General features: G+C 36.9%; 1 protein-coding gene across 1 annotated transcript in view; it reads left to right on the top strand.

Moving 5' to 3' along the window:
* Positions 1–23,932, top strand: part of LOC115217636 (vacuolar protein sorting-associated protein 54) — a gene marked incomplete at its 5' end in the record, with an annotated part of 299,488 nt that overhangs the window by 118,342 nt on the left and 157,214 nt on the right. The window contains one exon of the mRNA XM_029787388.2: positions 8,891–8,940. Within this exon, the coding sequence (XP_029643248.2) occupies positions 8,891–8,940 (50 nt within the window). The remainder of the gene's footprint in view (positions 1–8,890; positions 8,941–23,932) is intronic.

Below are 23,932 nucleotides of genomic sequence, written 5' to 3'. Positions count from 1 at the left end.
GCTGGCAAAAATGAGTAGTATCTGGTTTTCAAAGGGCCAAACTGGTCACATTTTATTTCACGCTGAATCTCCCTGAGAACTATGTTAAGGGTGCATGTGTCTGTGGTGTGCTCAACCATATGCATTTTAATTTAACTAGCAGGCTGTTCTGTTGATCAGATCAATTGGAATCCTCATTGTCGTGACTGATGGAGTGCCAGTTATTGTTGCGTATATATACATCTGTATGTCTGTATATTGTCTTTCATGGGAAAATGAAAAGAGGTTCACCTATCTTCTTCTCATCAACGCCTGTCTAGCAATAATCTCTCCGACAATCCTGACCTACCCCTGTCACCCAGTATAAGCAACTGCTATAAACCAAACCTGAGAGCGACTTCAGTAACGTCCATCCACGATGCCTCCAACGAGGTAAAAGAGGCTGATGCTAACTCTTCTGCCCCCACTTAACCTCTTGCACTTCCTCTTCCAGTCAACCCCTTGGTCATTGACATCACGACCCTCTTCCTGTGGCTCATCCCCACATGCTCCCACTGATCTCAAAGATCACCTCCTCACTTTACTCCATGTCGAAATCTACCATCCACCTGGGTGAGTGCCTTGCACATTGTGATCTTATCAAGCTGAGAACCTTGTTCTCTTCCTCCTCTCCACAATCATCATCCAAGGAAGCGACAATCCAAAGAACATCTATGACATGATGTGGCGTTCCATCCATAGAAATGTTTTTGGAATTGACAGCCATCATTGTTCCTCTGTTTCACTGAGATGTGCAGCATGCCTTCAGCAACTTGGCCCAGACTTCATCTCTCACCTCCATAAAGATGGGCCTTCTCTCTTCCACAGGGCATTCTGATGGTTTACTTGGATGCCGCCATTCATATTTGTATATTGCTCTATGTGGCACAGACTCCTCAACCTCTCTCGATTGGGGTGACATGTTGTACCAGAATACTGCTTCCAGTGGCGAGATGTGTCCCCTTTCCACCATGTCCTTGATTGTTTGATGATGTCTTTCCACAATCCCATTTCCACTCAGTCTATATGCTGCTCTGAAAAAGTGGTACACTTTCCACTAGTCAAGCATCTCCTTCAGCACCTCTGAAAGAAATGCTGTGCTATTGTCCATTAGCAATTTGTCCACAGAGCACCTCTCTAGTGTGTCACATCCACTACCAGTCATCTCCAGTTGTGCTCTTCCAAAATGTTTCCCTGCTCACGCACATCTTGAGCAGGATCAATGGATTGACAACTGTCACAGTCCCCAATCACCTTTCGGATGCTCCATCTAGCAACATCGATGTCAATCCTCCTGGTGATATACAGGGTCCTATCTATGTTCATATGATGCATGGCATGCAGTTTCCTTAGTTCAGAGTCATTTAACTAACACACTGCAGCTACCCCTTGCTTTGATTCTTCTGGCTCCCCTAACCAGGCCTTTTTCACCCTGGTTAGAATGTCTGCCTTTTTTCTCTCTGAAGGCACAAAGGCCACATTCAGCTTCAGGCCAAACTTGGCAACCAGCTCTCCTAAAACCGCTAGGCAGTGTTTCACTAACATTTCCACAGCCCTTTTGGTTCAAACCCTTTTCTCATGAGTGATCACTGATCCTACCCAGCTAAGCATGGTGGCCAAATCCGACCAGATATCGATGACACACAGCCCTTATTTCAAAACCAAATTCACCCCCTTCAGCAGTGACATTGATGTGGTTGTAATTGTCTGCTTTTTGAAGCCAGGCCGCGTCCTCCACTTTGGCACCTCCGATTTCCAACACAACTACTATCACTCTGCTACTAGCATCACACCATATGGTCCTGTTATCTGATTTGGGCGCATACCAGTTCGCTTCGCCCTGACTGGGTCTCCCACTCTCATCCTCTCTAGGATTTCCCGCATCATTGGCACTGTCCCCTCTCCCATTTTGTCACCCCAGTTCTCCCCTTGGTGTAAACTGCATGCCGTATGCAGCCACCCCGCGATCGGGTATTGACCTACTAATTTCCCGCATATATTGAGAATAGTTTTCTCCTGCTGACATTGGTACCAAGCTTCGGGATTTCATTCCCCTTCCAAAACACTAACATGCCTGTTCTGTTTCTTTGAATATTCAGCCTCAGTGCAGCTCCTCCAGCCATTGGCTCCGGTGGCTTCACAATTAAACCAAACTTCTTCAGATATCTCACAGCCTCAGTGATAGGCACTACAATCTTGTCCACTAAGATGTCATCTATATAGGAATTGGTGACCCTTCTTATCCTATCTACCTTTCCCAGGATGGATTTGAGCACTGTCGCCATGATCTTCGCCATCTATCACACACACACACACATATATATAATGTGTATGTATGAATCTATGTATGTACTTACGAATGGACAGACTCTTGGGAGCCCAGCACATCAAGTACTAAAGGAAATAGAAAAGAGAAGAGAAAAGAAATAAGAATAGAAAGGAAGAGAGTGGAGAACTGGCCATTGTTTTCTCTGTATGAAATTATGGTTTCCAGCCACCAGCTTTAATCTATTGCTGTCTCTTACCTTGGTCAAATAGTAATAACATCTAGTTACAAAATCTGATACCCACCAACTTCTTTAGCGGCTGGTTTCTGGTGAAGTATTATGATATTTAGGGCACTGTTTATGATTACTTAGATTGGATTCCCTAGCATTGAAATCACCAACTTACTTGGATATACAAATAGAAGGTATCTTACGTTTTTAGTTATTTGAATAAACAAAATAAGGAAATAAAAAATTAAGAGATAAAGATAAGAAAATAAAAATATAAAACAAAAAATGTAATGAAGTAGCATAAAGTAAAATCAATAGAATAAAATAAAATAAAGTTAGATAATGTAAAGTAACCAGGATAACATACACTGAAGTAAAAAACACAAGATACCTTGAAGTAAAATGTACAAAAAATGCATAAGCAGGGCGTTCTCTGAATTAAGAGAGGAGATTGTACTGAGATGATGTACTGTTTACTACTCAAAATTGCAGCAAAAGTAACATGGAAAGGTTTAAGAAAAAACTTACTAAATTATTTAAATAATTCAATCTTAATATCTATAGAAAATGCACGCAGTAAAATTTATTTTTTAGTTACAACACTCAGCCTTAGCACAGAACTGCATCATCCATTCCACAAGTCAAATGAAAACCTTCAATATGTCAACTGCAACTCAAATCATCCTAAAAGCACTATAAACACTGTCGTAAAGAAGAGTGTCAATTAGAATATCTAAACTCTCTGCGAATGAAGACATATTTAAAAAGCATGAGAGATATTATGACCTGGCCCTAATGACTGTGGTTTACTGCAGAAAAATTAAATACATACAAACAGTGATCTGGTAAAGAATACTAATGTTAAAAAGTTTAACTGGCATTTTACCATAGCAATAATAGAAGAAAACATTCCAGAACTAGAACCAAAGGATACAAGAAGTTTAATTATAACAAGCATGGTTTTGTCAGGCCCATGAACACTGTAATACTCCCAACAAATGGAAAGTTAGACAAGATAAGCGTACGTAATAATACATCTCAGAAAGATAGGAATCCGAGTTCATTCATGGATAGATATAAACTGTCCCCCAATTATGATAGATCTAATTTTAATAACTGGAAGCCAGAGGTAGACAGCTATAGTGAAGATAGGGACAGCTGTAATAATTGAAGTAGCACAACTCAGGATGTGAGCGAACCAACCCATGATGAAATGGAGAAGGGGAATATATTAACTCTTAGAATAAAAAGGATAAATCTAAACCAGTAGTGTTGTATAATGCTCCCTTCAGGGTCCAAATTGCTACAAATATCCTGGGGAAATTCTTTGTTGCACTAGAGGAACATTTCCTACCATCAAGCCAATATGCAAGATTATTTAATATGCACTTGGTAAAGTTTGCATACTCCACAACTAAGAATCTGGCACAAGTAATGGCTTCTCACACCACTTATAGACACTTAGGCAGTTCTGACTAAGGGACACAACAGACCTAAGCAAATAAAGATAATAATGATGGTGTTAATAATAATGATAATAGTTTCAGATTTTGCCTCAAGGGCAACAGTTTATGAGGAGGGGATGAGTCGATTACATTGACCCCAGTGTTCAGCTGGTACTTATTTTATTGACTCCCCCCCCCCCCCAAAAAAGGATGAAAGGTAAAGCTGACTTCTGCGGAATTTGAACTCAGATTGTAGCAATGGGCAAAATACTGCTAAGTATTTCATATAGTGTGCTAACAATTCTGCCAGCTCGCTGCAAAGATATAGACAAGTGGCTGAAGGAGATTGGAACAGAATGCCCGGTAGAGCTCCTACAGAAAGTTTGCCTCTTAGAGATAGCAAGGATTATCAGGAGGGTTCTAAGCATTTGAAAGACAGTTGAAAACTTGTGAAGACCTAAGGTTACAGGTAGTAACCTGCTACCCACATAAATCTTACCAGGAATAAGACTGAACCTGAGCCAAACCAAAATAGCAACAATGACAAGAATTATTATGATAATTCTTTCTTCTAGAGGCACAAGACCTAAAATTTCTTTGTGTGTGTTAGTTGATTACATTGACCCCAGTATTCAACTGGTACTTAATTTTTCACCCCCAAAAGGATGAAATGTAAAGTTAACCTCAGCAGAATTTGAGCTCAGAACATAAAGAAACGAAATGCTGCTAAGTATTTTACCTGGCATGCTAATGAGTCTGACCAGCTCTCCACCTTGAAGAATTATAATAATAATAAAAATTAGCAGGACCCGTGAATATTTCATTGAATTAATGGTAAACCTATTGGGTTATTTCTGAAAACTTTATCCAAAAAACCTGAAAGTGTAGCCTGCACTGAATTCTCAGTAGCATGCTTTGGATACTAGAGATTTCACATTTTTCTTAGACTATCTTGCCATTTTATGTTGTAGATATTGCATAGACTGCACATGTGAAAGGTTTCAAGCTTCTTTATATGTTTGCAGTAGGTAGTCCATGTATGCTCAAAATACGAGATTTGTACACACTTATTTTAGTTTTCAGGTTGACACTATGTTCATCCCACAAACAATAGGCAAGTTTTCCAAAAGAATTTATAGCCTTGGACACTGATATCACTGTTGCCATCATTCCTTTATGCTATTACCCTTTTCATTTTATCAGGAAGACCAACTTTTGACAAAATTTTCCAGAGTGCCTCACGATTCATTGTATTAAAGGCCTTGATCAAGTCAACAAAGACCATGTGCATGTCAGTATTTTGTTCATGTGCTTTTCCTTGAACTTGCTGGACGGCAAAAATCATGTCAACTGTGCCTTTCCCAGCCCAAAATCCATATGGGATTCAGGATATATGCTGTTTATTACATGTTTATTGATGTAGTTAAGAATCATCTTCACAAGAATTTTTCCAGCTATGCACAACAAACTTATCCCCCTGCAATTATCATATGCACTCTTCTTCTCCTTGTTTTTGTACAAATGCATTATAGATCCATCTTTGCACTGTTGGGGAACAAATCCAGTTTCCCACATCAAACAGATCAATTTGTGTAGCTTTCTTACAAGTTATTTACCACCATGTTTGTACACTTCTATGGGAATACCATTTTGTCCAAGAGCTTACCATTGGAAAGTTGTTTAAAAGCTTTCAAGGAAGGGTCTTCCGCATGTTCCTCAATTATAGGCCATTGAAAGATTTCATTGATTACTTCAGAATCGGTAGTAGATTCTTGATTTAATACAGATTTAAAGTGTTCAGCCCATCATTTCAGAATCTCATCTTTGTTACCTAATAGTTTTATTCCATCATTAGAAAGAATAGGCCCTGTACCACCTTTTTTGGGACAAAATGTACCTTTCAGATTGTCATACAATGCTCTCAAGGTTTTTTTGCCCACCAAGAAATTTTCATCTCACACAGTTTTTTCTTCTTAGAGGAGATGTATTGAGATCTGACTGTTGGTGAGATTTTGTCTGAGATCCATGCCTTGTATCTTTTGTGCATAGTTTCTTAGAGATGTTTAATTTGAGAACCATTCTTAGCAAACCAATCTTGGTGCTTGTGTTTGATGGATCCTAGAGCTTCTTCAGCAGATGGTTTGATACTGTCACAAATATTGTACCACAAAACTTCAGGGTCATTGCTTTCCTCTATTTTTGCAAACTTTGAATTTAAATGGATTTCAAAATTTTTTTGTCATTTCTGAATTTTTAAGGAAGAGATCTTTATTCTCAGAAATATACTGGATCTCAGTGGCCTCTTTGTATATGGTTTAACAAATACCTTACTGCAAACCATTCTGTGATCCAAGTAACACTCAGTTTTGTGAGTTCTGGTTAATCTGAAATTACTGCAATCCTTGTTCTTAGTTATAACATAGTCAAGCACATGCCAGTTACCAGTTCAGGGATACTTCTAGGTGTTTTTATATTTATCTGCCTGTTGAAACGGTGTTAGTGATTGTTAGACCAAACTGTTGACAAAAAGACAGCTGTCATAAACTGCTTTCATTCATCATTCCTACTCCATGCTTTCCTATTACTCTTGATCACACTGTTTGTTGCCTATTGTGGCATTAAAATTGTCCATCAGTATAATTTCGCCAAGGTATAGAATTTTACTGATAACTGTCTGCAGAATAGAGGATGTTGTGTTCCTGTTCACATGCTGATAAAGTAGGTGCATATGCACTGATAATGTGCATAGATGAGGATTTACTTATTGGGATATGGAATGTCAAGAGATGATCATCAACAGCTTGAGGGTTGCTGGCAATTTGCCAAGTAGAGTTGATTTAGTGGCAAAGCCAACACCATGAATTCTTGGTTCATCTGCTGGCTTTCCACTCCAAAAAAAAAGGTATAGCCACTTCCAACTTTTTCTAATTCACCAGTGTCTGGTTTCACTTAGAGCTGCATTATCAGAGCCTATTTCTTTATTACCCACAAGGGGCTAAACACATAGAGGACAAACAAGGACAGACATAGGTATTAAGTCGATTACATCGACCCCAGTGCGTAACTGGTACTTAATTTATCGACCCCGAAAGGATGAAAGGCAAAGTCGACCTCGGCAGAATTTGAACTCACAACGTAACGCAGACGAAATACCGCTAAGCATTTCGCTCGGTATGCTAACGTTTCTGCCAGCTTGCTGCATTATCAGAGCCGATTACCTTCACAATTAGTGCTGCTTTTCATTCTAGGCTGTCTCTGCTGTCTTTTAAAGTTCTTTCATTCCAACAACCAAAGATTAGTATGCTTCTTTTATTTTTCCTATCTTTATCTTAACTGCATTAGACTGGATGGCTAGACATCTACAGTTAATGCCAAGCTTATTGAAAGCAACACTTTTTTTAGAGTTCCTTTTCTCACTCTACCCCTGATATTGGAGAAGTACTGTTACACCTAGATAGGACTGCTTGCCACACAAAATAGCAATAATAATAATAATAAGGATAATAATGATACAGATAACAAGAATAAGGATAATGATAATAAGAATGACCATAATAATAAGAATAACAATAATAATAATAAGAATAATAATAGCAGATATTGAAATATTAACAATATTTGTAATGGTGATACTTAACATGAAAATCGTGGTAAAAGCAACACTAATAGCAGCAAGTATATTGAAACTTGTAAAAATCAAAATGATAATAAGCGTACTAATAAAAATAATGAAAATAGTAAGAGAAATATTAGAGATGGGCATCAGTGATTCAGCTAGAAGTAAAGATAGGGCTAGAACCAATAATAATAATAATAATAATGAAAATGATAGGAATAAAACTAAGTGTAATAATAACAAGCATAACAATAGGAGGTGTAGTTACACCAAAAACAACAGCTATAAAAATTATAAGAAGACTACAAATAATAAATGCCATTACATAGGATTCTGTGCAACATCTTTCAAACTCTGATTTTACAACTATGTCTCATCATTTAAATATAAAAATATGGAAAACTTGACTTGGCATCATGGTGTTATCAAGTACCTACAGAGAAAGAGTTTAGTTCCCAGGAACATTCATACTAACATGGTCGCTACATTATAGGATGACCCTCCAACTTTATTAACAGTGCAAAAGTGGGCAGCTGAATTTAGGAGAGAATTGGAGTCTTGAAGATGACCCATTTTGTTCTTGGGTTGTGTTCTGTAGTCAAGTGTCAGAGTGTGGTGGTATGAGAATGAACTGGCTCAACTATTGTGAGCCATAGAGTTCTCCTTGGATTCATTATATTCTATCTGGTTGTTAATTGTTGGATTGCATTTCTTTTTTCGTATTGGAATAGCTTCTTTTATTTGCAGGTTACTGATATTATGATATATAGCTTTCATATTAACTGAGATGTTTTTGGTTTGCATATTTTGAAAGGTGATTTTATTTGCATTTTGTCAAGAATTTGACTTGCTATATTTTTACTTACTCCAACTCCAATAATCCAATAATTGCTTCTGATCTACCTCAACTCCAGTAACCCAGTGACTCATTCCACAACTCACACTCCAGTAACCTAATAACTGTTTCCTACACCAATAACTCACCGCCCTAATTTCATGTTCACTTTATACAATCAGTCTACGAGGCTCTGCAAAAGTCCATGGTACTGCTGTTTGTTCACTGTTTAATCCCTAAAGTTTTAAAATGTATTTCGCAATTTAACTAACTTGCAACAGATGTGTTATTTACTTGGAGAAATTGGATCATATACAAGGAGAAATTGGGTCATAGTACAAGAAAGAAAATAGTTTAGAAAATAAAGATGGTGAAAAAATCTAATCTTTTTTGTTCAAAGTGATTTTTTTTTTCTTATAGAACCAATATTTTCCATTAGAGTTAATATTTTCTTTGTATTTTTTAATCCAAATTATAGGCAAACAGATTTGTTGAACGATTCCATGAGGAGCGGAAAACTAAATTAAGGTAAATTGAATTTTAAAATCATTTTGCCTCATCATTTTACACTTGCTTTTCATGCTGACATTGGTTGGATGGGTTTTTGCAGTTTAAGTTAGTTCTTAATCAGAGTTATTGTCTTCCTAGATGGGTCAGAGATTACACCTGGCTTGTATGTTCTGTTGTTGATGGAGTTTTGATAGCTAAATGCTCTTTTCAACTTTATCCACTGGTGCCTTATATCATGTCACCAGCACTAGAAAAGTTGGCAACTTATGTCACCTCTGCCTTTTCAGCAAACCACTTTACAGAATGTACCAAGTGCATTTTATCATTGGACCAGCATCAGAGAGATAAGTTGCGTCTTTAATAAGGCAAGATGAAAGGGTACGCTTGATCCACACATATCTGCTTGTTAGTTGGTCACTTTATAAGTTATACTAGGTACATTTTATCATAGCACAATCAAATGAGAGGTTGTCATGTCCTTATCCTCATCAAGACAAGAGTCCTCTCCACACTATGTATTTGTTCATTTGTTAATCACTTTCCAGAGTGTGCTATGTGCACATTATCATGACACCAACACTAGCGAGGTTATCTTGTACTCTACAATATAAATGAGTCCTCACTACTCTAAACTGTCTCAGTTCATTTAGGGTGACATGACCAAAAACTTGATTAACCCTTTCGTTAGTATATTTCTGACCAAAACACACCCCCTCATGAGTTTCAATTAAATTCTAAAATAATCATGAATTTAGACTAGTTTCATTAAACTACTGTAACTTTTTTCTACTTATCAACATATTAATGTGATATTTGGAACATAATTAAAGAAAGGGTTCTTTATTAATTCTATTACATAACCTTTGTCTCAAAGTGACTCTAATTACAGGTAAATCCAGGTAAACTGAACAAAAGGTGAAAATATTAAAATTTTGTTTAAACATCACCATAGAAAATTAATCATCAGCTAATATTCAATTGGGTATGCAACAAAATTTTGATATAGAATTGTGCACATAACTAGATTATCAGTTGAATTTAATGCACAACAGAACGGGTGTACCATGAAGGTGAAATAAACTGAAATACTGGACTCCACGTAAATCCACAGATGTGGTGTGCAAGAGAGACGACTGCGCTGGTATGGCCATGTGGCGAGAATGGATGTTGATAGTTGTGTGAAAAAGTGCCACACCCTAGCAGTTGAGGGAACCTGTGGAGGAGGTAGACCCAGGAAGACTTTGGATGAAGTGGTGAAGCATGACCTTCGAACATTGGACCTCACCGAGGCAATGACTAGTGACTGGGACCTTTGGAAATTTGCTGTGCTTGAGATGACTCGGCAAGCCAAGTGAGACCATAACCTTGTGGCCTATGCCCGGGGTGTAACCAGCCCACTTATATAATCCGTACCTTTCCTTCATTGGACACTAAACTCTGCTTGCGATGACCTGTTGAGGCAAATCAAATCGAAATCAAATTCAATGACTGGCATCCATGCTAGTGGAGCACTAGGAGTACTATCCAAGTGTGATCATTGCCAGAACAACAAACTAGCTTCCATGCCGGTGGCACATAAAAAGCACCATTTAAATGTGATCATTACCTGCGTTGCCTTACTGGCACTTGTGCTGGAGGCATGTGAAAAACATTCAAGCGAGGTCATTGCCAGTGCCACTGGACTGGCTCCTGTGCAGGTGGCACATAAAAATCACCATTTGAGTATGGCCATTGCCAGTACCACCTGACTGGCCCTCGTGCCAGTGGCATGTAAAAGCACCCGCTACACTCTCGGAGTGGTTAGCGTTAGGAAGGACATCCAGCTGTAGAAACTCTGCCAGGTCAGATTGGAACTTGGTGCAGCCATCTGTTTTGCCAGACCTCAGTCAAATCGTCCAGCTCATGCTAGCATGGAAAGCGGACATTAAACGATGATGATGATGATGACGAGTGATCGCTTCAAACAAGCATACTGAAAAAAATAAAAGTCTAAGAGTTTTGCTTCCTAAGAAAAACTATGGTTAGACCCCCCATCCCCTCAGAAAAATTGCTAATAAAAACATTTTTAAAGTTTTTACTTCATTCCAATGTAAAATTGTCTTTACTGTTGCTATCGCCACTTTCAGTTTCTTCTGAATTGCTGCTTTTGGTTTCGGATACAGAAATATCCTCTTCATTCTCGTACACCACATTCATTCTTTTTCTCGATATCTCCATATTTTTCGTTGAAAAACCTTTAAATTCAAAATCTTTGATTGATAGCATGAAACTCCTATCCATTTTCAAAGTTGAAAAAAAAATTGACGCAAAAAAAAAATGTGGAAAAAAATCTTCCAAAATTCACTGAGTTCAGATATCACGTCAAGCAATACCGCATACTATAACTCAAGTATTTACAAAGTGAAATAACATATTTTCACAAATGTACTAACGAGACTTAATTCACATTTAAATAACAATGGGTACTCTCGACTGGCTGCTGCCAGGTTAGTCTTATGAACCAAAAAAATTTTTCAGCCGGCTACGACCGGGTTAGCATCAAAAGGATTAAAAAAGAGGGAGATCTTTATATATAAAAGTGAGGTTGTGTGCTGTCTGTCTCCTACGATTTAGATTCCTAACTACTCCCACATTTTGCGGTGCAGTTTAACCAAAACCGGGTATCTTATAGTCGTGATTCATATCGAGCCCTTCTGGGTATTAGCATGCGTCTACGATGAGTCTACGATTTAAAAAAAAATTTACCATAAATTTTTCCCATTTTTAATGCATTTTTGGCATATATAAGGGAAGTAACTCTCTAAAAATTTATTATTAAATCTCAGAACGTAAAAAGCTACAGTAACACCCCCACCTTTGTGGTTAGCCATATTGAGATGGCTATTATACTTTACATCTCTAAAAATGCTTATATAGTTATTTCCGAGCAACGCCAGGCGATACCGCTAGTTACTGATAAATTACAGTGAAGAGAAAGAAGTAAATCATAATCCCAAATACTCAAATGCTAAAACTTTGAAAGATCAGACTCAACATATTTAAATTCCAGAAACCACAATCTCTGAATATCAGAATCTCCAAAATATGTTTTAAATACAGGCATATCCATATGGTTAAGAAGTTTTCTTTGGAAGCACATGGCTTAGGGTCTGTTTCCTCTATTTGGGCAGTGTTGAGTGATGTTTTCTTCTATAGCCACATGCTGATGAATGGTTTGTGAGTAAAACTAGTTGATATATATATATATATACACACACACATATATTTATAATGACAATGCCAATGATCATGCTACTGTCGTCATTGCATATTAACTACTATTATTTAAGAAAGAAAGACATTTGTTACCAAGTTTCAAAATGGGATATATTTGAGAAACATTAAAACATTTACTTAAAGAACCTTTGATAGGCCTACTGGTGATTATAAGTGGCATAGATTTATTGCCATTAATCTTTGAAAGACAGTCAAGAATGTAAATATTATCCTTATTGAAGTGGATGTTGAAACAATGATTATAATGATGAGACCAGTAATATGTTATGCAATTTAAACTGAACTATACCAATACACATGTGCATGCACACACACACACATGCCAACAAAAGGAGTGCCATCAAACTTTATCAACCACTCTATTAATGAAACATTAACTAGTTAATTAAGAATACTGTAAAACCTACTAGATGTTGTACATGTATTACTGAGAAAATAATAATAATTGAATAAGAATGAAGATGACTTTTCAATTATGTAACAATTTTTTCTATGAGAACTTATTGCTTACTGATATGTTACATAATAGAACAAAATAACTACTTCATTTTATCAGGCACTATTTGAATTATCACATTACAATACAATTTGTGAGATACTTTTCAGTAATCTAGAAAAATATTTTAGGACAAGCAGGTGTATCCAACATACTAATTAAAGGGAAGGGTGTAATTTAATATTTTATCCTTTATGATTCAGATTACTCTGTGAAATATAATGCATATTTATTCACATTGTTTTAAATTAATCATACATTATCTTAGAGACTTGAGATTTCAATAATGTAATTATTTATCTCCAAAAGGTCATTGTATGAGAAGCCAGGTCTGGCTGGATTGAAAATAAAACAAACAGAATATATGGGCCAGATATAGCTGGTTTAAATGCTAAAGGTTTAACTAATCAGCACATTGATTTTTTACTGAGGCATTTAGAAATAATATTTAATGCAATAAATATATTTCTTTTACAAATGTCACAGCAATATTCATCTGTAGATTAAATACTACAAATCTGTTAATCATTTAAATGACCTCAGTGTAGGTGAGGCAGTAGCAATCAAGTAATAAAAATTTATATTTTCAAGGAATCACCAGTTTACATTAAAGAAAACTCAGTGCCAATCACAATGAATATAGAAATACATATACACACATGCATATATTTATGTTTATATGTGTACACGCACACCCACACAAACACACACGTATACTATCTTCCTAGTAAGGCAATTGCAGCAGAAGCATTTAATAAAAAATAAACTGCTATACATAGCATTTGTCAATATGGAGATTGCCTTTGGCAGGGTCCCTTACTTCCTCATCTGGTGTTCACTGTGGAAGCTAGGGGTAGATGAGTAGTTGGTGAGAGCTGTCAAAACCATATACAAAGATGCTGTCAGGATGGTGAAAGTCAGCAATTAGACTGACTACCCTTGGAAGTTCCTCTATGCTGATGATCTTATTCTCTTGTAGAATTAGAGAATAAATTTCAGGTGTGAAAGCAAGTAGGAAAGCAAATTACTAATCCCTTCAGGGAAATGGTTCTGCTTGTAGAAAAGTATAGAGATTCCATATGGTGTACCCAGTGCAGTGTATGGATACATAAGAGGTACAGTGGATTCACAAGAAAGTTAACAGAGAAAGTATTCTCTGTGTGTGGTAGATATACAGGTACAATAAACACAAAGAATGTATAGGAAATAGACTTCCTCATATGTCCAGGGAGATCCTTACAGGTAGTTGATAGTTTCTATTACCTAGGTGATGAAGTTAGCAGTGAAGGAGGTTGTCCTGAAAGTGTAGTTGTTAGAATCCAGCTGTACAAAGTTCAGAGAGATATTACCTTTGTTGGTAACAAACGCCTCTCCTTCAGAGTGACAGGCAGAATGTATGAAGCCTGCAATGTTATGTGGTAGTGAAACATGGGCTGTTACTGCAGAGGACATGCAAAGGCTTGAGAGACATGAAGCCAGCATGCTTTGTTGGATATGCAATGTCTGTGTGCATGTATGATGAAGTGTAAATGTTTTAAGAGAAAAACTGGACACAAGTGGCATCAAATGTAGTGTGCAAGAGAGAAGGCTGTGTTATGGTTATATGGTGCATGTGGATGACAACAGCTGCATAAAGAGGTGCTGATCTCTAAATGTGGAGTGTACATCTGGAAGAGGAAGTTAGGGGACAAAGTGGTAAGAAATGATCTTCATATGTTAAGCCTCACAAGAGAGATAACAAAGAACCAAGACAATTGGCTATTTGCTAGGCTTGAGAAGACCTACTCAATTAAGTAAAATCGAGGCCATAAAAGTATATCCTTTGTGTCCATGCCTGCCACCTACACACTGTCTTCCCCCCTCCCCCCGACGAATCTTCTCTACAACCCATCTTCCACACAACCTATCTTCTCCCCACCCATGCTCACTCATTCACCCCCCCCATTCTCCTTCACATATCTACCTGCAAACAATATATCCTCGTTGAATCTCTTCCCCACAACTTATCCTACTAATAACTCCACCTGCTACCTCTGCCCACTCATTATACTCCTCCTTCATCTACCACTATCCTTTTGCAATCTCATATACTTGCCTGCTCCAGTCCTCTGCCCACTCACTTTCATCACCACTTACCCTTACTCTCTACTCTCTGTCCACCTCAAGCAGCTATGTTTCCCTCTAATGCAAGATCCCTTTTTCTGTTCTCCATGTTACTCCTTATCTTAGCTTAGAGGGTCTTTTCTTGCAAGTTACTCAGTCACTTCACTGCTGCTGGTGCCATGTAAAAAGCAAACAGTACATTCTATAAAGTGGTTGGCATTAGGAAGGGCATCCAACTATAGAAACCATGTCAAAGCAGACAGCAAGGATTAGTGCAGTCTTCTGACCTGCCACTTTCTATAGAACTATCCATCTCATGCCAGCATGAAAAACAGACGTTAAATGATGATAATGAGATATACATACATACACCCATATATATATATATATATAATATATATATATATAATATATATGTAAACTTGCAAGGTACCACACAAGTGAAAATATACAGGAAAGAGGATTTGAAAATGTGGAGGTCTTTTAAAAATGTTTATTGACTTGACTGGTTTCACTTTTTTAAAAAAAAGATTTTCAAAAGTATACCACAACAAAACAATGTACATGATAACAATTGTTGTTGTTGTTGTTGTTGTTATTATTAAGGCAGTGAGCAGCCAGAATCATTTGCACACCATGCAAAATGCTTAGCGACATTTCATCCATCTTTACATTCTAAGTTCAAATTCTACCAAGGTCAAGGCCATTCATTCTAGCAAGATTGATGAAATAAGTACCAGATAAGAACTGGGAATGATGTAAAATTGTTACTGCACTGGACAAAATGTCATTTGATCTGTCTTAATGTTCTGAGTTCAAATTCTACTAAGAGTGACTTTGCCTTTCATCTTTTCGATGTTGATAAAATGAATATCAGTTGAGCACTGGGGTTGATATAATTGACTTGTCTCCTCTCCTAAAATTGCTGGTCTTGTACCAAAATTTGAAACCTTTATTATTATTGTTGTTGTTATTCTATTTGACTTGGGATTGGGCTTTTCCCTGCTAAAATTTGTGTGAGTAGTAGCTTACTACCTGCAACCTTAAATATCTACATGATATCAATCAACATCAAGTACTCAAAACTTTTCTGATTGTCTTTCCTATTCCTAAGAATCAAACCTATTGTAGAAGTTCTGTAGGACATTTCATTCCAATTTGGTTTAACCAAGTCATTACTCACAGTCCCTTTGCTTTATCTCAGTCATTACTCACAGTCTCTAATGCACCAATTATCACAAGTACAACCTTTACAGATTTCATGTTCCAAATCCTTGCAATCTCAAATTTTTGGGGGTTGTATTTTTTCAACTTTTCATGTTTTCTTCACAATCTTAATCTGAAATAGGCATGATGGATCAATCAGTAAGCAAATTCAATTTTCCTTGTCTAACACAAGCTTGTTATGTTCTATCTTTTTATCCATTTGAATTGGAAAATCCTACAAAATCTTGTAGTTTCCCAACTGAAGTCCTCAAATACTTCCTGCTTCAAATCCCCATTTGTGTGAAGATGGTAAAACTTTCACAAGTTTATCTTGTTTCCATTTCTTATATTTTCCTTGAACCAACTTGGAGCATTATCCAGCTATGTGTCATTATTTCATCCTAAATTCCACATACTCTGCATTTTGCTGGCACCTTCTCCCCATGCACTGTAGTGCTTGATCATGAGAAGCTATTATAGCTGTCTGTTTCTTTTTTCAATTCTCTTTTTCAATAAAGCCCAGGATTTTGTTGCACATACATCCTCAGTGGCTTTCCAAAACTGACCATACAAAGGTTTCTCATCTATCCATTTAACATGTTCTCAATGAATTTCATTTTTGTCCCTTACTCCTTTTCCTGTCTTGACCACTTGTTCTTTATTCACTGCCTTTAGTAACTTATCTGTGCTCTTCTACAAATAATTTAGTAAGCTGTTTCATTCCATTTGCAAACATTCCTATACAAATTAAGCCTCTTCCACCCTGGTCTTTCTTCAAGTACAACTGGTTGAAATCAAATTTTGGATGTGTAGGCTCCATACATAGTCAACAGTTTTCTAATTTTTCTGTCAAGTTTCTGCATGTTGTGTTTTGTCCAGTCAACAGTTCCAGCTCCATATCTGATAACTGGCACTGCTCTTGAATTAATTACTTAATTAATTACTTCAATAACATTTCTTCAATTTGACCTTGATGATAATATTTTCCTCATTTTCCTTGTATACTCCCTACCTATAATCTGTTTCATCACTTCATTTCTATTTCATCTGCCTTCAGTATTCTCAAATACCACTGTCCTTTCTCAACTGATTTCCTTGTTTGCCCATTTGGCATTTCAATTCCCTGGTTTCCTTCAAATTCTCTCATATCACTTTTCAAGCCTGAATTCCATTATCTACTTCATTCTAGAAAATACAAACAGTATGTACAAGACTTTCCAGCTGCTTTCACATAAAGCTTTAAATTACTCATGAATAGGAAATGATTTATTTGACCATACTATTTTCCCAAATCACAAGCTATTTCGACTTCCTGTAATATCAAACTAAGTAATTATCATGGCCAATACAAATAGTAAGAGATAAGCTATCACCTTGGAGTATTCCATGTCTTATGTTCACCTCTCCATGTTTTTGTTTTCCTCCAGTCAATTCAGTACTCCAATGTTTCCTACTTTCACTGACCATTTTGTCCTTATTTCCTGCTACTGCAAGCATGTTCATTGTCTAACTTATCCAGCTGTGCAGCATCACATCTCATGTGGTTTTTATAATCCAGCCATATTATATTCAATCCTGCCTGTGTCTGCAGTTTCTGGTTACCATTTTATCAATTAATAACTGGTCTTTAGTTGCCCTATTTTGCTTTTCTTTCTAGGTAGGTATAATCTTGCTACTCCTGCCCCTGAGTGGAGTCCTCCATTTGTATTTGAATTCCTTCCTGGTTCTTCTGTCTAGCTTTGCTAATTCTGTTTTAGTCCAATCTACAAAAGCTGCTGAGTTCTAAGTAATAATACTGCCCAAGTATTTACAGCCTTCACTAGGTTCGGACCATTTAGCTTTGACTTCATTAGCTTCGTCACCCTTCTGATGTACTCCTTCTCAAATTTGTTTTCATTTCTCAGATTCTGTTACTCCTAGATACTTATAATTTTCTCCTCCTTTCAATGACTCTAATGTCTGACCATCTGGTAATTGGATACCTTCACTGTTGACTACCTGTCCCCTTCTCAAGGCTAATATTGCACACTTAGCTATGCCAAATGCCATGCCTATATCTTTGCTGAAGAGTCTTACAGTCTGTATTAAAGAATCTATTTCTTTTTCATTCTTACTGAAAGCTTCAGATGATCCATGTAGAGCAAATGGTTAATTTTTCCCTTACTATTTCTGAACTGATACCCCGCCTTTGCTTTCCTTAATACTAAACTGAAGGGGATCAAACATAAGACAAATATTAAAAGTGACAATGAGTCCCCCTGGAAAATTCCTCTTGATATTAACTTTCTCTAACAGTGTGTCACCTGAGTAGAGATCTACTTTGCATTTCTTCATGCCAGAGCTAATTAATTCTCTTATGTTGTCTGCTATACTGAACTTAGTTATCCATGTCATAGGCTTTCCTATAATCTATCCATGCTATTATTAGATTTTTCCTTTTAGTTTTTACTTCATCTAGAACTGCTTTGTCTATATATGATAGATCATACTTCCTAGCTTTTTTCCTTGTTTAAGGATGTTGAGTAAACCACCCATGTTTCCAAAGATGAATTATCCAAACCTCTAAGCATTCCTTTCAACACATGGCTATGATGCTCCCCTACTACTTTTGTTCATGATCAGAGATGCACATATCATCAGCCACTAAGGGACATGGTCAACTGGTTACGGTCAAACAACTGATGAGTAAATCTGTGGTACTGAGCAGAATATTTACTGTAGACCATCTTTTATACCAAGACAAAACAATGTACTTTATAACAATTATTATTATTATCATTATTATCATTGCCTTTGCACAGCTTCTAACGCTGCTGATGTACTTTAGTGTCAGCTGTTCACTGCCAGCTTATTTTTCGAGTACCTTCGAGTTGTTCCAAGCAGTACTGTTTTCTGCAAGTGCTCCACTCTTATTGCAGCCCCTGTTTGTTCCACGTACTTCTCGAGATTTTTGCTCACTGTTCCCAGGGCTCCGACAATTATTGGTACTACTGCTACCTTTTCATCAACCACAACTGCTTAACATCCAAGCTAATCCTGTCATATCTCTCAACTTTTCTTTCTTCCTTATCTCATACCTTGTCAGCTGGGCATGTTATATCTATGATCCAGCATGGTTTTTTTTTTTTCTCAAGACTATGTCCAGCTTCCTATTCTCTATCTTATGGTCACACTGAATCGTAAAATCCCATAGGATCTTTGCATATCTATTTTCAATGATGCCTTCAGGTTTGTGGTCATACCAATTTTTTGCTCTGTCAAGTCCATACTTGTTGTAAAGTGTCCAATGGTCAAGCCTGGCTATATTGTTGTGTCTCATATATTCCTTCTTGGCTGGTAATATGCCATACGGTTTCACCATTTTGCCCACAGATTCTGCACTTATCACTTTCTGATGTGTTGTCTATTCTGTATTTTATGTAGTTTGTTCTTAGTGCTTGATCTTGGGCAGCACAGATTAGAGCCTCCTTTTCCGGTTTTAAATCACTTTTAGTCATCCACTGACGTCTTTTTTCTCTGTCTTATCTTCAACATCCCTATGAAATTGACTATGCATTCTTTTCTTTACCCATCTATCTTCAGTTTCATTCATTTTCAATTCCTTGTATAGTGCTTTATCTTTGGAATCTTTCATCCTACACAAGCCTGACCTTCTTACTTCTCATAATAGCAGTTCTGTGGCAACTTTTACATACCATGCTATGTTGTTTTCTTCTGCTCTACTGCTGTGTTCACATCCAATAAGTCTTCTTTCCCCTCTTTTTCATGGTACATACAGTCTGTCTGTGTCACTTTTGGGGTGGAGTAACCCATATCTAGTTAGCAACTTCCTTGCCTTTCTGTCTAAGCTGTTAGTTTGCCTAGTGTCCATGCGATTACCCCTGCTCCATATCTAGGGAGTGAAACTGCCCAGGTGTTGATAGCTTCGATATTATTATTATTATTATTATTATTATTGTTGTTGTTGTTGTTGTTGTTTTGAAAGCGGACGGACGTCTCTCCAGAAGCTGTAAGTTTTGGGCCAATTTTTATTGGAAATATTATGTAACACTTGTATATTTTTGAATATTTGTGTAGCCGAGCTGACTAGGTTCTTGCGGAGCTAGTTGGTTACGAAGATAAAAATCAAGCAAGTGCCGCCCGAACTAAATATAGAAGACACTGCCACTATTTTGGAAGTGCATAAATTGCACAGCCAAAACTGGTCAGGTATGGGTATGCAGCTTCTCCTTCAGATTGAACAAGAAAGCATAAATGCAATACCCGACTCCATAAATTTTCCGGATGGCACAAAGCTGCACGTTGCTGTAGAGGGGTGAAGACCAAAGTGCTACCTCTACAGCAGCGAAAAGCATTTAAAAGTAGATTGCTCCATTTTTAAGAAAAGAATGGAAGTGGAGAGAAAAAAGAAGTCACCAGAGACATCTCCAGTGCAGCAGCAACAATAATAGGAGATGCAGCCGAAACAAAATCCAAAAGCTTCCGCACCACCAACAACAACAACACCATTTTCAACAACAAAAGCACCAACAAAAACAATAGATGAAAATGCATCATAAAACAATGTAATGGACCCCAAGGACATCCCCTAAAGAGGCAGCAGACAAAGTGGGAAGGTGCAAGAAACTAGAGCTTCCCAACAACAACAGCAACAACATGCACTCACAGCATTCAACAACACCTTCTCTAGCACTACCACTGCAAACACCAGCACACACAGATACCACCACCACCAGTACCAACATTACAACAGTAAACACAAACAACGAACACCCAGTCACATACTTGAAGAAAATACAGACACGAAAATATCAGATTTTTTCATACCCACACACAACACACCACCAGCACACATACTCATACTCAAAATATCAAATGAGAACTAAAAGAAAATAAAAAACAAATTTCCAAACGATGTTAGGTCACTCGGAAAAAGTTTCTCAAAAAAACTTTTCAAAAATCTGGTGGAAATACCCACATAAAAGCACAAGGGAGCCACCCCTCTAGACAATGGTGGTAAGTAGATCTTTTTCTCCTGCATAAATTTTTTTTTTTAAAACCATGTTTGTGCTCAGAATCAGTAGCATAAAAGTGAGAGGCCTCAGGTCACCTTAGAAACAAGGTCACCTTTTAAATGACCTGAGGTCTTACAGTGTGGATGTAGCAGCCATTAGCAAAACCAGGCTGGGAGCGGGCAGTGGTGGTACTGCTGTGCTATTTAGGAAAGGCCTGGGTTTGAAAATAAAGGCAGTCTTCCTGGATCCAGAGGGTAAGTTGATGGTCCTGGACGTGGACGGTAGTGATGGTGGTGCCTTCAGACTGCTGGCTGCCTATGCTCCAACAGGAGCAGAGCAGTCGGATTATTTCAAGCGTCTAGAGGATTTCCTGAGCATGTCTCGCACTTTAGTGCAAGTTGGGGATTGGAGCGTTGTCTTAGATAAATATTTCGATTGGGTGGGTGTGAGAGCATCTGATAGGAGAGTGGGATGCAAGAGCCTCGCTAACCTACTCAGACGCTTTCAGCTGTCTGACAGGTATCAACTAAACAACCCAAATGTGCCAATGTGGACTTGGACTAATTGCATCGGGCTGTCTAGATTGTACTTAGATAGAGTTTTCTGTAGGCCAGTGGATAAGGACAGCATAGGGTGTCCATAATTCTACATAGTCGGCTACACAGACCACAAATTCGTGATCTGTACAGTCGACTTAGATAGGCTCCATAGACAGGGTCCCGGTTACTGGAAGCTAAATGCGTCGTTAACAACGTGCAAAGACAGAATTAGTTTATTAGTTAAATGCGCATTGATGGGAACAATCATCAATAACAACTGGTGGTTTGCTCTCAAGAGGGCAATTAGAGCAGAATCTATTCGGTTTAGTAAGGTTCTAGCTGTAGAACATAAGAAAACAGAGTGGGATTTAGTTAGGAAACTAAATGGGTTTGGATGGTCTACCCTATGAGCTTTGCATTTCAATGCCAGACTTGTTTACGGGCCTCTTGGTGAATGTTTAATGCAGCTGGCAACAAAACGGGAGAATTCCTGGCAGCTTCCAAGAGCACAACTGTATTCGTCTTTGCTTAGATAAAACGACAAAATTGTGGGTGTTAAGTCCCCATGGAGGGGGTCTTTCTAACCTGTAAGAAGATGAAATTTTATAAATATTACTTTACTTGTGTCTAATATCTATGGTTAAAATTTCATCAACAGCAAAAATATATGAATTGTCATGGGGGTTATGGCCCTTATGCATAGAATATAATTTCCAAATTTCATGAAGATCCATTCAATACTTTTGACCTAGTTTTTGATCATAAAAGAAATGACTAAAATTTGGGAGTTAAGGCCCCCATTAGGGTGTTTTATATATATATATATATATATATATATATATATATATATATATATATATATATATATATAGATAGATAGATAGATAGATAGATAGATAGATAGATAGATAGATAGATAGATAGATAGATAGATAGATAGATAGATATAGATATTTACACACATACATACATATACAAAGATAAATTGATAGATACGACTAAGTGGGCAAACAAAAATATGAGACACTGCCTAGTGGGTTTTTTTTTATTTTGATAATTCCATCAGTTTCTTGTGAAACCAGTAAGTTATGGGGATGTAAATAAACGAACAACAGTTGTGAAGCAGTGATGAGGGAGAAACATATAGACACACGCATAGACTTATATATATACATACATATATATAATATATATATATATATATATATTATATATATATATATATATATATACAATTGATTTCTTTCAGTTTCTGTCTACAAAATCCACTGACAAGGCTTTGGTTGGTCTGAGGCTATACCAGAAGACACATGCCAAGTTACCACATAGTGGGACTGAACTGAGGACCATGTGTTTGTTACCACATGTGTATGTGTGTGTGTTTGTTGGTGGGTATGTGTGTATGGGTGTATATATGTATGCATGTATATATGTGTATGTACATATTACATGTACATCTATATATATATATATACATCTACACATACATGTATACATATACATCTATATCTATAGAAATACATCTATACATATACATGTATACATATACATCTATACATATACATGTATATACAGCTATACATATACAGCTATGGACAAAAAAAATTTTAACTTCTTGCCTAGGGCGAGCCCACAGCAATATCATATCTTCTCCAATATTTCAATATTAACAATATGTGTTAAAAGTGAAACAAAAACATCTCTCTATTGTAATGTCACAGGCTTTCACTTTAATACATGTATGCATGTATATATGTGTATATATATGTGTACATATTACATGTACAAATATATATATATATATACATATTACATGTACAAATATATATATATATATATATATATACTAGCAGTATCGCCCGGCGTTGCTCGGGTTTGTAAGGGAAATAATTATATAAGCATTTTTAGAGATGTAAAGTATAATAGCCATCTCAATATGGCTAACCACAAAGGGGGAGGGGTGTTACTGTAGCTTTTTACGTTCTGAGATTTAATGATAAATTTTAGAGAGTTACTTCCCTTATATATGTCAAAAATGGATTAAAAATGGGAAAAATTGATGGTAATTTTTTTTTTAAATCGTAGACTCATCGTAGACGCGCGCTAATACCCAGACGGTCTCGATATGAATCACGACTATAAGATACCCGGTTTTGGTTAAACTGCACCGCAAAATGTGGGAGTAGTTAGGAATCTAAATTGTAGGAGACAGACATACAGCCTCACTTTTATATATAAAGATTTCCTCTATTTACATAATATTGAGGTCTCTTTCTTTTGTTATCTTACTGTTTTTACCAATATACATATATATATATATATAAATATATATATAGTTACAGAGATGTACTTGCATAGCAAGTGACTTGATCTGA

Source organism: Octopus sinensis, linkage group LG11, assembly GCF_006345805.1.
Source record: "Octopus sinensis linkage group LG11, ASM634580v1, whole genome shotgun sequence".
Classification (NCBI taxonomy): Eukaryota; Metazoa; Mollusca; class Cephalopoda; order Octopoda; family Octopodidae; genus Octopus; species Octopus sinensis.
Note: the sequence above shows the minus strand (reverse complement) of the source record. Positions and strands in the feature narration are given on the sequence as shown.